This window comes from Ochotona curzoniae, unplaced genomic scaffold, assembly GCF_017591425.1.
Source record: "Ochotona curzoniae isolate NIBS_2020 unplaced genomic scaffold, NIBS_Ocur_1.0 scaffold_2476, whole genome shotgun sequence".
NCBI lineage: Eukaryota > Metazoa > Chordata > Mammalia > Lagomorpha > Ochotonidae > Ochotona > Ochotona curzoniae.
In genome coordinates, this window is record NW_024467095.1 from 9,919,574 (window position 1) to 9,935,205 (window position 15,632).

Below are 15,632 nucleotides of genomic sequence, written 5' to 3' on the forward strand. Positions count from 1 at the left end.
GTGTGCCCTCCTTTTACAGAATTTTTAAAGGCTGAATTTTGCTTGTTTGTTTTGATCCTAACCCAGTTCTTTAAGTATACTCTTCCTTAGGGGTTGATGTTAGCATCTTCATCTTCTGCAGAAAGAATAACAATCAGACTTCTTTATCTGTATAAAAATACTATTTTTTTTGGTATAGCAGTGAAGATGCTGTTCAAGCTACCCATGTCCCATATCATACTGCCTGGGTTCAAGTCCCACTGTGTTCCTGATTATGGTTTCCTAAGTAATGAGCATCCAAGCAGGCAGTGGGTGATGGTCCAGGTGTTTGACCTACAGTCCACATGGAAATCCCAGAGTGAGTTTAGGCCTAGACTTGTGCTTGGTCCAGCCTTGGTGGTTTTGTCTGTTTGAAGAGTAGATTCACAAATGGGAGACCTCTCACATTCTAACTACCTTCCAAATAAATATAATCCATCAATTAAAATACTACTCTTGATCTGCGCACCTAGTAAGCAAAACTAGCAGTACATATGACCCAGGTCTTCTGATGCCCCATCCTATGTATTTTCTTAAGTTGTAAATTGTTTTTTGGGGGGGAATGATATGTACTTTCTTAAGGATAAGTGAGATTTAAATGAGCATTTTAGAAAGCATTTCCAAAAAAGGAAAAAAATATATGAATGACAACTAACCAGGTCTTAGTTGAACACTCTTTGTATTCCATTATACTGAATTTTGCTGATTCAGTGAGATTTTTGCCTATCATTTTGCTAATGTCAGTGATTTTCTCCTTCTTTATGCATTTCAAAAAAGTGTCCTGTTCTATACTTTTTATATATTGTTTTCATATTTTTGTCCTCTTAGCTTTTATATTACTGAACCATTTGCATTCATTTTCCAACCATTCAGAAATGCTTGTCACAGTTCTCCTACTTCCTGACATTTTGCAGGTTGCTTCTCCTGGCATAACTGGGAGTTGATTCAAATTTCTTCTGCTTTTTAAGGCTGTGTTTCTGAGCTCCTTCCCAGCTGTGTATTCAGAACTGCTGAAGCTTTTTGATGTCCGGGAAGTGGCCAACTTGGTTCAGGACACTCTGGGCAGTTTGCCGACCATCATGCATATAGATGATTCCTTGCAGGCCATTAAACTGCAGTGCATCGGGAAAACAGTGGAAAGCCAGCTTTACACCAACCCAGGTAGGGTGTGAGTCTCTTGGAAGTCCCTGAAAGCCATTGTTTATAGTTTGCAATCATCCTGGGTGGGAATTAGCAGTTCAAAGCAAACACAGAAAAGCATTTTGTGAAAAAGTATTACATGGATGGTAAGTATAGTAGTCACAAAGAAGAGTATGGCTATTGCAACTTTATTTCTAGACAAAATGAAAAATGCTAGTTGAACTGATGATTATAATCACGGCTGTTGATTGTGCAGGGCATTCTTTTTTCATCCCCTAGAGACCCTCTTTTTGTGTGTTTATTTCCTTCAGGAGTTCTTACAGGCTCCTCATGTGATCTTTGTCAGTTTTTTAGAGATCTTCTATTGGTTTATGTTCTGAAACTGTATGAAAGTTTTGTGTACTGTCATTTTTAAAATTTTATGTAAAAAGCAAAAATGAGCATTAGCCAAATTGTTTTTTTCAAAGTATATGTGATTCAGTTCCTTTGCCCCTTGTTTTCTTCTGTTTTTCCCTGAAGAAAATAACTGAATAAGTAACAACATCACTTTAAAATTTAAGAAGTTTCCATCAACTTTCTTGAACAACAACCGAAAGGCATACAATAGATGGTACTAAGAGTTGGTTTTCTTTATCACTGCATATACAGTTGGCCATCCATGTCTTCATTTCCCACAGCCTACCACACACTGAAAATATTGTTCAGAATCTGCATCTGTACTGAACTTGTAGATGTTTTTTCTTGTCACTGTTCTCTAAATAACTACTGTAGTTGTTCACATAGCATTCCCGTCGTGTTAGGTATTGTAAAGAATCTAGAGATGACCTGAAGTGTAAAAGAAACTGTATGTGAGTCACATCTAAGAACTTTATCACAGATTGTGATAGCTTAGGGGGCCTGGAATAAATCCCCCACAACTAGAAAGATTTACTGTGTGTATCTGTGTGTATGTGTGCGTGTGTGTGTGTAAGATGGGATTTCAAATATAGTAAACTATTTTAAAATTGTTTTGTTGAAAGCATTTTAAACATTCAGGTAACAGTACAATATGGGTAAATCATTAGGAAATTTTAACATGATCAGATATTTTCATTCTCTATTTTACTGAAATGTTCATCATAAATATACCTAATTTTTTCTTGTATGTGTTCTCACTTGCTTCCTAGCAGTTTTCACTGTCAGAGATTTGAGTTCTTATTTTCCATGCATCTATTTTATCTTAAAACCATATATATTCTTAACTTTTCCAGTATTTTCTTCTTTTCATCTTTACATTATAACATTATATCATATATCTTTTCATTGAGTACTTTTTGTAAAAAGTACAGAGTGAATATTCCCCATCTCGTTTACTCAGGCAAAGAACTGTTCTATATTTCAAACTATTTTGGATTTCAGAATATTTACATGTGAGTGTATATGTTCTGCAGCTTCTATTTATGTGTAGGTTTTATGAGTGTTTGAGTTTGACAGTTCAGTTTCTGGCAGGTTTGATCAGAGTCCCCAGCCAGCTCTAACTCTGGACTTTCACAGCCCTAGTGTACCTCTGCAGTCAGGAAACTGCGTGCCACGCTGTGCACAGTGCATCCTCCTGCCTACCATGTTGGCAATCCCCTTATAAGAGACTGCTCTCCAGCCCACTTAAAGGAAAATAATTGGTAACCCTGTATGCTACCACAAAACTCACCAAGCTCATTCCCTTGTCAATGGATGTGGACTTCAGTGATCCTGGTCCAGTGGCTGGTGCCGTGATACAGGCAGTCAAGTTATGGCTTGAGACTCCAGCATCCTGTATCAAGTGCCAGTTCAAATCCTGGCTACACTGATATTGTTCTCTACTAATGACCCAGATGGAGTTCCTGGCTCCTGGCTTTGGCATGGCCCAGCCGTAGCAATTGTGAGCATTCAAAAGAATGAACTAGTAAATGGAAGGTCTCTCTCTCTCTCTCTCTCTCTCTCTCTCTCTCTCTCTCTCTCTTTCTGATGCTCTGCTTTTCAAATAAATACATAAAGTAAATTTTAAAAATTTTAGTCTAAAGCTTGTGCACAGAGAAGGCAAAATATTGATTTTCCATAAAATTAACCTGAAATTGAAGTCTGCCAGCATTACTTATACATACTGGAAATGACTGAAATAAATTGGTTTTGTCCTTTCAAGTTTGTTCAGACAAGGGAAGGAGTAAGCAGGAGCTGCATTTGCCACAAAGAGGGATCTTCTGGCCGTTTTAAGAGTGGAATCTGCAATGTAATATTGGCTGAGTATAAGGAAAGTTAGTGTGTGTTCAACCTTGGGTCTTTGTTTTGTTTTGCTTTGATTTTCTGAGGGAAGGGCCTACTATTGGATCAGGTGTTTTGTTTTATTTTTGAAAGATCAGATTTAGCATTTCAGCCTGATCAAGTGCGTCTGCAGTCTAGTCAGGCATTTCTGTTTATCCATACCACAAGCAAATTGTGTGTCCACCTAATACTTCTTTTGCAATAGAAATTTTCTTAACAGTTGGTTGCAAATTGCATTTTCAGAAATCAAATCCCACTACCTGCAGGAATGTATCAGATAAGCTTTATCTTCCTCCCTAATTAAACATCACCAGGCAGTGATTCCTGACTTTAGGCTTTCAGTTCCTTTCTCCTGATTCATTTTGTCAAGTAATTGATTTGTAAATAAGCATTCAAGTTCTCAGCTGGGATTACTGTTTGAAGAAGGCCCACAATGAATTATTTGACCATGGTTGGATTTTAATATTCTGTGTTTGTTTCTTAAAGTATAGAATACTTGGGCCTTGTGTTGCTTGTTTGAAGGTAAACCTAAGAGGAGAACTCCTGGTGTTGGCAGCCTGGTGGCAGGCATCCAAAAGGCATTAAATCTGAGTTCTAAAGTGAAGCAAAAACAGTAAGAGAAAGCCGGCAAGCATTGATTCACATTACCCATGGATACTTAGTTTGCATTCCTCGTGATTTTTATTAGGATACAAGATCATGTTTTTTTTTGATCTATGCATTGAGAAAAGCTGAAAGAAGAGAAATAGAAAGGAGAACTTGTTTAGCATTAGCTTAGTTGTACTAAGTGCCATTAGCTTCTAAACTTCTCAAAACAATCCCTGAAGGAAATGTCTGTGACTAGGTACAGAGAAGCCAAGTGAGTGTCCACCATTCACACAACTGGAATTTAAGAAAGCTAGAATTAATATCTGCGCAGTCAATTCTAGAGTTCATAAAAATATGAGATGCCTTCCGTCAAGAACCTGGGTCAGAAGTAGAGGAGCCGGAGCCAAAACCAGCATTCACGTGTGGGATGGAGATGCCCCAAGCTGTGCCACAGTGCTAACCCCAAGGTGTATTTGTTAATTTATTGCTTTTGAATATCCAATTATTACAATTTTTTTGTTGAAACAATTATTTCTCCATTAAACTCATGGCACCTGTTAAAGAAAAATTATTCCATGAAACTTGGAGAAGAAGGTATGTTAGTCTTTATTCTAAAGCAGAGGTCATGATTATAGGTGAAGTAATGACTGTAATGGAGTTTTTCAATAAGGGATAGAGATTGGGCTCTACTCTAAATATGACATCGACCAGTGGAATTTATACCAAAAAACAGACTGAGAACAGACTGATGTAAAAAGTAAAATGCCAAGATGAAGCATCAGGGATAAGAGGTGATTTGTATTAAAATGACCCAATGGGATCCTTGAGGAATCTCATCCTGAGGAAGCTTAAGAATGGAGAATTCCATCAGGAATGGAAGGTGGGGTGCTTGTCAAAGTGTAGTTTAACAGAATTCTTGCTAATATTAGATGATTGCAGGTAACATTCTTGAGAATCCCAGTCCATTCACATTGTATGTATATCCATGTGTTATTTATGTGTTAGGATCCGCTAGTGAAACCATCTGAGCTTGAAATTTTCCCTGTGGGAAGGTTTTTAATTACAACTTGAACTTCTGTTTTATGTTCTAGATTTATTTAGCTTATCCATCGATTATTGAGTGAATCAAGCGAAATTACAATTTATGCAAGCTGTTTTAATGGTGGTTGTATTTTTATGAATCATTAATAGTCCATCCGAATTGTAGCACAGATGAGTTCTTTCAGAAAAACCAACCAGACAGGGAGTGTCTAGGGCAAATCCTGTAATTACAAATCCACCTACTCACTAAAGTTTGTTCACAGTCCCCAAATCAGTATTCACTGCAGTTATTCACAGAGTAACAATGAATTGTGAAAAATGTACACATTCCCTGCTGAGGTGCACCAAGATGGCCCATAGCCTTCATTTCCACTCTCAAACAGAAATGACCAGAAGATGGAGGTGGACGGGACAAGGTAGGGGACCAGAAGATGGAGGATAGGGGACAGAGCAGTACAGGCAGGAAGAGCTGTGTCACCAGCTGGCACTTGTTACTGGGGTAGCCTCAGACCTATTGCATGGCAGCACCTGAGCTCATTTCTCTTTTGTAAAATAAGGAAAATAAAATTTCCTCAGAAAGTTGTTTCAGGATTTAAGATTGTAGTCTGTGTGACCTGTGTCGGTGAGTATCTATGTCTTCGTCTGTGTTTGTGTCTGTCTTTACTGCGGTGTATGACCTCTGGGAGTAGTTGTTTAGCATTTACTGTTTCATTGTTCTTGGCAGCTTACAGAATGTAACTGCCACAGATAACAGGCATCAACTGCACTTCTCTTTCTTTCCCATACTAACTGCTTTTAAGTAAATTAATAGGATTTTCAGAATTAAATCTTACTTTTAGGATCAACTCCATCTAGTCACGAAGTAGTCTTTTTTATATGTTGCTGGAATTGATTTGCTAAAGTTTTGAAAGGGGATTTTACATCTATGGTTAGAAAAAGAAATTGTTGTCAGGGTGTAGATTTGCATGCTTAAGATAGTGGAAGAGGAGATACAGCATGGGAGAGAAAGCCTGTTTCTACAGAGGCAGTTTACTGACCTGGCAGGCAACAAAGGCTAGGTACAGGTGTGCTGTGTGGTAAGGTTACAGTAGTCTAATAAATGGACTCACTACACAGTCTGAGAAGCCGAACAGCTCCCAGAAAGCATTGGGAACTGGAAATGTCAACTGATGATGATACGCCAAACATGTGCAATAGACCAACGACCAACCTTGTCCTATCCCTGATGTAATCCTCTATTTGGTCAAATTACTGAAGGTTTGCTCTCACAGAAAGTGAGTGAGATCTGGCCTGGATGCAGGAGCCTCAGACAAGCTGGTCTTGGGCTGGAGGCTCTGTACTGGACTCCGTAGATTAACTCTGGACAGATTCTCAGCTGTCACTTTGTTCCTGGAGTTCAAATTAAGGAAGGGCATCTGCTCTGCAGAGAGGAGACCGGTAAATTCCTCTCTGGGGGATCTGAGCAGCCCCCAGAAAACACAGACACCGAAGCAGGAGGATCCATACGTGAGGAGACTGCTGGAGGCCTGGCCTCTTTTGATGAGGCTTTCCTGTACCACACACTCACCTGGCCGTGAACAGCATGAGGCTTTGTCTTTTCCTGTTAACTTTTTAGAGCCTCAGTTGCAAAAAATGAGTGGACCATGAAAGAGAACTAGACACTACTGAAGGACCTATCATCTAAAAAATAGAGGCCAAAATGAAGAAACAGAAAAGGTAACTAAGAGTAACTCAGGAAGCCAGAAGATATTTTGAAAGTCTGATACAGAAGGTAATACATCCATGAAACAACAATGAGAAGCTATAGAAAGAGAACATTCAAAAAGAAATGAATAGAAATTGTTGCATAGCAAATATGTTACTTATTGTTTTAAAATTAAGAATTTCAGGCAGAGAATAGATGTTTCTTCTAGTATTTTGATAACATCTGGTTCCTAGCCCCTACTTTCTTTCCTAGGCCAGGCTCAGGTGTTGCAGGCTTTGAGAAGTATCAATCACATGGGATGGGAGCCGAATGTGTGTGTGTCTGTCTGTCTCTCAAGTAAATAAAAGCAGAAATCTGAAAACATTTCAAGATAGCACAGCATTAAAGCAAACATGGTCAGTTCTGAGCACAGAGTCCTGTGCAGCTGTCTCACTTACATACTCCTAACACTGGCACTGGGAGTAAGAACATGAGCTGACAGCATAAAAAAGAGAAGTGAATGGATTGGAGTGTGGCGTAAAGAAATATCTCAGAAAGTTAAGCAAAACAATGGGATACTAGAAGACATTTCCAATGAATCATAATGCGAATGTGGTTGTTACTGCAGACAGAGAACAGAAAAATAAAGAGAAGGAAACTACCCTACAATTCAAGTCAAGTTTCCATGAGTGTGTGGATGGGGAGGGCCAGGCCCAGGCACATTTTGTACAATATTACTATTGACCCAGAATTACCCAGCCACCATCAGGCAGAGAAGAACGAAACAAAGACTCTGATCACGAGCAAAATGTTGGAAATCAGAATCACACCCAAACTGTAACATGTTGAATCAGACATTGCGTGTAACTTTTGAGAAAGTCTGAGGAGGAGAGAATTGGGCTAAGCCAAGCTTCATCGCCTATGGTAAGAATCACTAGATAGTCTGTCTCAAAGAAAATTCAGGAAGTAGCTCACAATTTAGAAATCTGGAAGCAAAACAAATGATTACAGGGCAAGGGGAGAAACCTATTTGAGCTGAGCTCCTGGGTGAAGGAATGGTCCCTGTCGGACCAGTTCCCTTGTGATTATATGTGTTGTTTTTCCCAATTAAAGTTGGATTAAAAAGTAGATAAGGATTGACCCAAGGTTTGCGTGGGACTCATAACAAATGTGGCAATAATTATTCTTCTCTCTTCAGACTCCCGGTACATTCTTCTGCCTGTCGTGTTGCATCACCTCCACATTCACTTGCAAGAACAGAAGGACTTGATCATGTGTGCACGTATTCTTAGCAACGTATTTTGTCTCATCAAGAAAAATAGCTCAGTAAGTAAATACAGGTCATAGTATGTAGTTCTCATCCAATGCCTTCTGGAAATAGCATTTGAAAAATCTTCAAGAAGAACCCTCCAAGAAAATTTTATTTCCAGCTGGGCTGGACTTTTTGCTTATATGCTGAAGAATTTTTTTTCTTTCAAACCTTGTGAGATTGTGGTGACCCTATATAACCCAAGTTTCCTAAACTTGTATTCAAAGAAGATGTGAATACCAAATGAGAAAAATTGGAAAGCACAAAGCCACCCACATGTGTCTTGTCTTTAAGCTTGATATGATGAAGGTGCTACAGCAAGAATAAATTACTGCTTGCAAATCTAGTCACCTGGGGTCCAGTCTGTAAAAGGCTGTGTGGTGATAGTCTAAACTTGGCCCTGGTCTATGGAGATTGCACAAGCAAATGATAGCCCCCAGGAGACCTGGGATATCTTGCAGTACAGCCATTCCTTGGCCCCAAGAGTAATCTTCCAGGTTGTTATGACTTTGGGGATTCCTGCTGATGTGCCTGGCTCCTAGTGTAATGCAATTGCATTTGAGTACAGTGCAAAATGGGGGAAATTGCAGGCTTGCTTATAAATGGATAGCTCAGAGCTTAGGGGTCTGGTGTGAATCCACATGGGAAGACTCTCCTGCTGCAGTTACATCCATCTGCAGCTGTTGACTGAGCAGTCTCCTTTAATGGACTCGGCCAAGCAGCATGGCAGTCAGTACTGAGACTTGCTTCTCTGCCTCTCTGCTACTCTATGCTACAGAGTCCCCCATTTTTGTTGCTCTTTATTATGATCAGTTTCTGGAGATCTGTGAACCAGAATGGTACCTGATTGGACACAGGACTCCAGAAGGAGGACACAAAGTTGGTACTTAGAGGAAAAGGCTAGACGCTGTACCTCTCTCTGAAAGTGTAATAGGTAAAGCCTGCACTGAAGGAGACAGCTCACTTCTACTCTGCAGCCCGTGATGCACACCCAACGGATGATCTGGAGCCAGAAGAAGTGTTGGTTCTGCCCCTCAGCCTCCCTTTGTATATTTGAACAAAGAACAGTCTTGCCTAGTGAGAATGTTTTTCCAAACTACAAATGGAAACTAAAAAGAAAATTAGAGAGTTCTTTATGTAAAGTCAAAATTAAATATCATTTATTAATGCAGTTGATTTCCTTTTATTTTTTCTTGACTATCTCCCTTTGGGATTTGTAGTCATGTTTTGTACAGAGAATTTGCATCCTCTGGTTCATTCCTCGAATGCCCAGTCACAGCTAAAGTGAGGAGCCAGGAACCCTGTCCAGGTCCTCCATGTGGATGGTGGGAATCTAATTACTTGAACCATCACCACTGCTTCCGAGGGTCTTCATTGCTACGAAGCTGTAGTCAGGAGCTGGAGTAGAATAGAAAACCCAGGCACTGCAATATGGGACAGCATGTTAGCCCCTAGGCCAAACACCTGCCCCTTGCAATTAATTTTTAGATTTAGTTCATAGGAATTGAGAACAGAAACCAATTCATTAAGGGAAAAGCCTTAGGAGGTTTTTTTTTTCTTTCATAAATGTGTTAAAATCCTAGCCAAATTCACTTTCCAGAGGTATCTTCTTCCAGTACTAATCTCCTTGGAAGGAGCATATGTATGTGGAGTTTTGCCTTATGCAGGCACAAAAAGATCCCAAATCCACTATTGACATTCAATACAGAGAAATTTGTGGTTTTTCTAAAAGATATATATATATATATATTTTTTTTTATTGGAAAGGCAGATATACAGAGAGGAGGGGAGACAGAGAGGAAGATCTTGTGTCCCCTGGTTCATTCCCCAAGTGGCCATGGTGGCTGGAGCTGAGCTGATCTGAAGCCATGAGCCTGGAGCATCCTCCACATCTCCATGTGTGGGTATAGGCTCCCAAGACTTTGGGCAGTCTTCGACTGCTCTCCCAGGCCACAAGCAGGAAGCTAGATGGGAAGTGGGGCCACTGGGACACGAACCGGCACCCATATGGGATCCCAGCAAATGCAACGGAGGACTTTCACCACTAGGTTACCATGCTGGGCCTGAAATTTGAGTGTCTTATCTCCTGTTGGCTTGGATATGATAAACTTTGCCTCAGAAAGACATTTATTACAATGGCTGTTGATCTCCAGTCTACTCTGTAGCCAAGGCTATTTGGTCAGCTTGAACCTTGTTTCCTGTTTACATATAGAATTTTAGGAATTTTAAGGAGTAATTATCTGTAGAATAAAATTGTGCAAAATGACTTGAGCAACTCCAGGACTAAGAAGAGAAAATGTAAACATAAGCAGGAACTGAGCAATTATAGACTAAGTACCAGTCCTGAGAGATGTACCCGCTTGGCTAGGATTGCATGCCCTGTTGGGCACGTAGCCAGGATCATGCAGCCTCTTTTTTTGTTTTCCTGGATTTCAGGTATCCCTTGAAAGCCTTATTTTTCTTGCCTGCTTTTATATTGGTCACAGGAGATCATTCCATTGGTTGAAGTGCAGGGTTGTTATGCTTTTATATTGGACCTTCCTCCCTTTTTCACAAGTTTTCCTGATACAGAGGAAGCCACAATTTCCTGAGCATGCTTTTCTTCTTTTAAGGAAAAATCTGTGTTGGAAGAGATAGATGTGATCGTGGCCAGCCTGCTGGACATCCTGCTGAGAACCATCCTGGAGATCACCAGCCGGCCGCAGTCCTCGGGTTCCTCCATGCGGTTCCAGTTCCAGGATGTCACTGTAAGAACGTGAGACAAATGCGCAGGGACCAAGTTCTGTTTCTGTCACTTTGCAAGTAGTTTTCTGTCAAACCTGGGGAGCCATGTGGCCTTAGAGAGAGGCCCGGGAGCAGTTCAGACATTTGCCACACTTTTATTTTCCGGGGCCACTGGGCTAGGAGCACTGCACCAGGAGGCTTGTTGCCTAACTTGCATTGAGCACATTATTTTTTCTTTTAATTATTTGTTTTATTTGAGAGGCAGAGATATAGGGAGTGATGAGGAATCTTCTTTCTTCAGATTTATTCACTAGAGGGCCACAGCAGCCAAGGCCAGGCCAGGGCAGAGGCAGGCAGCGGGAGCTCCCATGTGGGTGGCAGGCTTCCAAACACTGGGACTATCTCCTACTGCTTTTCCCAGGCCATTATCAGGAAATTGAACTGAAAGTGGAGCCGCCAGGACATGATTAAGGTAATTTTTATTTTGTCTGAAGAAATTAAGAAGGCTACTCTGGCTTTCCCTCCTGCCTGGGATGGCCTTCTTGTGTTAAATTTTATTTGGCTTACTTTCACAGGTGATATTTACTTGCGGGAACTTAGCTCTGAGCTGGGAAATTAAATTCTCTCAGGATAATTGTAACTTAAAATGGTAACCTCCATCCCCCCACTTCAAAAAATCCCAATACATGTACGCTCCATTGCTTCAATTAGTGAAGAATAAACAGTTTCTCATCTGACTGATGGAATTGCATCTGTAAAATGGGCCCTACCTCAAAAGTTTTGCTTGGCGTGTATAACACCAGTTGCGTTAGGCAGCAAAATGTTCTGTGCATTTACTGTGGGCCAAGAGTGTGTTATGCCTTCTCAATTTCTTAAGCAAAAATAAAAATAATCACAGTGTATGCAAGCATTCTGATGACTACAGTTCCATAGCACATGATGTATAAAAAAATGATGGCAAAATGTTGACATCTTATAAATAATCGCTGTGTGAAAAATATATTATCTACTGATAATTTGCTTGGAAGAATAGTCTTTAAAAAAACAATATATATATATATATATAATATGCTATTATATATGTATGTACATGTGTATATTTATCCAGAAGTCTGAGTTACACAAAAAGACAGACATGGACAGGCAGAAAAGAGAGGGAAGAAGGGATAAAAGTAGAAAGAAAGGGAGAGGAAGGGAGAGAGGGAAAGAGGGAGGCAGGCAACTGGTATTATTACGGGTTTTGAGGCTTGGGAAACTGTTCTTTTGGATTTTGGGGGTTCTTTTTCACGTTTCCAATTTCTTATTTTGTGGTAAATAGAGTCTTTTAGAAGTTGTAAGAAATAACAGAAGAAAGCTGACTTCTGCGAAGATGAACCCTTTAAGCTGAAGCTGATCAGTGAGCTCACTCAGTGAGAAGTCCAGCAGAGTGGAAAAGATGCCATGGCACTCTGAATACAGGGGCAGCCCCTACGTCTTGTCGGGAGACTTGCTTATGATCTGCTGGAAGGGGATATCAGTTGTATGTGCTTGAATAGCATGCCTGCATGTGGAGGGCTGGAACTTCTGTACTAGTGTAGAGCAGTTCCAGGATAGGATGGAAAACTGCAGAAGCTAGATCATTGGAAAGCTGGCTCGGAAATTTTCATGGAGGGTTGTCCAGCCTGGAACATAATACAGAGAAACACACTGGAACACCCAGGAAAATCCCATAATGGGCCACTTCTTTAGACTCCTTCAAACCAGAAGTAACCCATGATCACAGAATTCTTCCCAGCTGCCACTCATGCGACACTGTAGAATTAGGGGAAAAAACAAGACAAAAAACAGAAGGCTTGGGGATAGTTTGGTAAAAAACCAAAAAAGCAGGAAGCATATTTCTCTTAGCCCATAATAATGAGTTTCTTGAATATTTGCCCAAACAAGTATGTAAAGACAATTAATTCTCATAACTCTGTAGTCAACGACCGTCACATGCAAAAAGGCAACCTGAATTTTTGTTTGCCCCGACGTAATCATGAAGTAGTTACCTCATTCTGAGAGTTATTAGACAAATGTTTAACTATATTAACCCAAGTGTCTAGCTGTTAAAAACTTTTAGCCTTTAGTTTCTATGGTTTCAATGGATAGACATCTATAGTTTCCCTCCATTGAGATGCAAAGAAACAATTCCTAATTAAACTCTACTTTTGTAAGTATATAGTCAGTTACCCCTGATTCCTTCTCATATTATATTTTTTTGAAATTTCTGTATTTAAAAATCAATAAATTCTTTGTTAAGCAAAAAAAAAAGGGTGCATTGGAAGCAGAAGTACTTTAAATTAGAAAATGCAAGTGTTAGCAATTTTATGTATGTTTTTAAAATACAGTGTTTTCCTTTTATCATAAATTTTTTGAGACTTGATTTTATAGGAGTAAATCATATATACCTCATACACAAATAATAGTTATTGAATAATATTTTAATATTTATTTATTTGTTTATTCAGCTGAAAGGCAGGAGGAGGAAATAGAGGGAAAGAGAGAGAGAGATCTTCCATCCACTGGGTCACTGTCCAGTGACTGCAATGGCCAGCACTGGTCCAGGCCAGATCCAGGAACCAGTAGTTCCATCTGAGTCTCCCACATGGATGGCAGGGAGCTAAATAGTTGGGCTACCATCTCCAACCTCCCAGACACATTAGCAAGAAGCTGGATCCGAAGCTTATGTTAGCCAGAGCTTGAATCAGAACTCCATAATGGGTTACAGGCATTCTTAACTCATTATGTTGTGACATGTGCCCTTAAATTTTATTTATTTATTTATTTATTTATGTATGTATGTATGTATGTATGTATGTATGTATGTTGGAAATGCAGACATATTGAGAGAAGGAGATACAGAGAGAATGATCTTCCATCCACTGTTTCATTCTCCAAGTGGCTGCAAGAGCTAATCTTAAGCCAGGAGCTTTTTCTGGGTCTCCAAACAGGTACAGAATCCCATGGGTTTGGGCCATCCTCACCTGCTTTCCCAGGCAAACAGAGACATAGATGGGAAGTGGAGCATCCCAGTGTGTGCAAAGCAAATACTTTAGCCACTAGGCTACCGTGCCAGGCAGCTTAAATCTATTTTTAAAAGAAGATTGATGGCCCAGAGCAATAAATCATCACCTTGTACACACCAGGATCCCATATAGGCAACGGTTTGAGTCCCAGTTGCTCCACTTACCATCCAGCCTAGGAAAGCAGTAGAGAACAGCTCAAACCCTTTGGACCCTGCACCCATGTGGGAGACCCAGAAGAAGTTTCTGGCTTCTGGCACTCAGCTATGGCCTGTTGCAGCCACTTGGGAGTGAACCAGCAGACAGAAGATCTTTTTGTCTTTCCTTCTCCTTCTCTATCTGCCTTTCCAATAACAATAAATAAATCTTTTTAAAAAGAAGAAAAAGAAGAAAAAAATTGAGACCAATACAGCACAGTACGGCTTTCTCTGTGCTCTGTGAGAAGGCAGACCAGTACTTTGAACATCATAGAGGAACTGTTCATATGAATTCAAAAACAGAACATGAAGTTGCTTGAAGAGCTTTAGAATCAGAACGGCCTCAGGACAATTCCAGCTATGCTGTTTGCTGTTTGCTGATTGCTGACTTTGGGCAAGTCTTTAGCCCCTCTGAAACTATCTATAGCTTTGTTAAATAAGTATTAAACACTCTACCTAGAATCGTTTGTGTGAGGTTTAAGTGAGATAGTGAATAAAAGATATTCTAAATGTCTCATCAAGGGACAGGGTCATCATTGCCTTACCTTCTCCTTTCAGTGTATGGAGTTTGTTTCTGAGTGAAAAGCTTTCATCCAAGTAAAAAAGAATCCACTTTAAATTTTAAAATGTGTATTTTACACGTACGTGTTACTCATCATGGGGAGAAATTTTGGCTGAGACATCATAAGTAAATTAAGAAAATTCTCTCGGGATAAATTCGGCTTGTAATGATTTTTTTTACAGCATTCTCTTGGAGGGCAGTTCAGAATAAGTTGTTGATGTTCTTTTATGTACCTCCTAAAAATATTTGCCTTTGTTTTTTACCTAGGGGGAATTTGTGGCTTGCCTCCTGTCCCTTTTAAGACAAATGACAGATAGACATTATCAACAGCTCCTTGACAGTTTCAATACAAAGGAAGAATTAAGGGTAAGTTACTTCTTCACTCTCTCCTTTTGTATGTCTTTTTAGTTTGTTTTGTTCAGATAGTTTCTCAAAGGTTACTTATTCCTTTACATTTTTAAACTGGTTTTTCTCAGCTTCAAACATGATCTACTCACCTATGTTAATATGGCTGTTATTCATGTAAACCATTAAGATTTATTTTGCAGAAGGACCTGGGATTTGAAATGCCTAACACCAAAGTTTAATAAACTAGAAATAAAATAATAGAACCAGAAGATAAAAGCAAGTAAGCTAATGGTAGTTACAGGGACCCAGACAAAATTACTGAGTAAGGAAAAGCATCCATTCTCATCCCTCTAACTGTAATGAGAAAATCTGGCTATAATTTTCTAAATGTAGAAGCAGAGTTGTGTTTGATAAACTAAACTTGCTACAGTCTATTCAATATACAGTTTTAGTCTGACTATCTGATAAGAGAATAAGGGTGCCAAGTTTATAAAAATAAAATAGTTGCTGAAATTTGGGAAACTGTGGTGCTACCTGCCTGGTGTCACTCAAAGCTTGAGAGTTAAGTGTTCTCTGTGAGAGAACTTATTATTATTATCTCTACTCATTTGCTTTTTTGTTCCATCTCTTCTTTGCCCAAATAACTTTTGTGTGTAAACAGTCTGTTTGGGGGAGAATTATAGGTCAGTAAGCACAGTTACAG

At 39.6% G+C, this 15,632-nt stretch overlaps 1 protein-coding gene across 1 annotated transcript in view; it reads left to right on the top strand.

Moving 5' to 3' along the window:
- The window catches only part of DOCK4 (dedicator of cytokinesis 4), a 350,501-nt gene that overhangs the window by 254,500 nt on the left and 80,369 nt on the right, over positions 1 to 15,632 (top strand). Inside the window, exons 23-26 of the mRNA XM_041002001.1 lie at positions 987 to 1,179; positions 7,947 to 8,074; positions 10,670 to 10,804; positions 14,849 to 14,947. Coding sequence (XP_040857935.1) covers positions 987 to 1,179; positions 7,947 to 8,074; positions 10,670 to 10,804; positions 14,849 to 14,947 — 555 coding nt within the window. The remainder of the gene's footprint in view (positions 1 to 986; positions 1,180 to 7,946; positions 8,075 to 10,669; positions 10,805 to 14,848; positions 14,948 to 15,632) is intronic.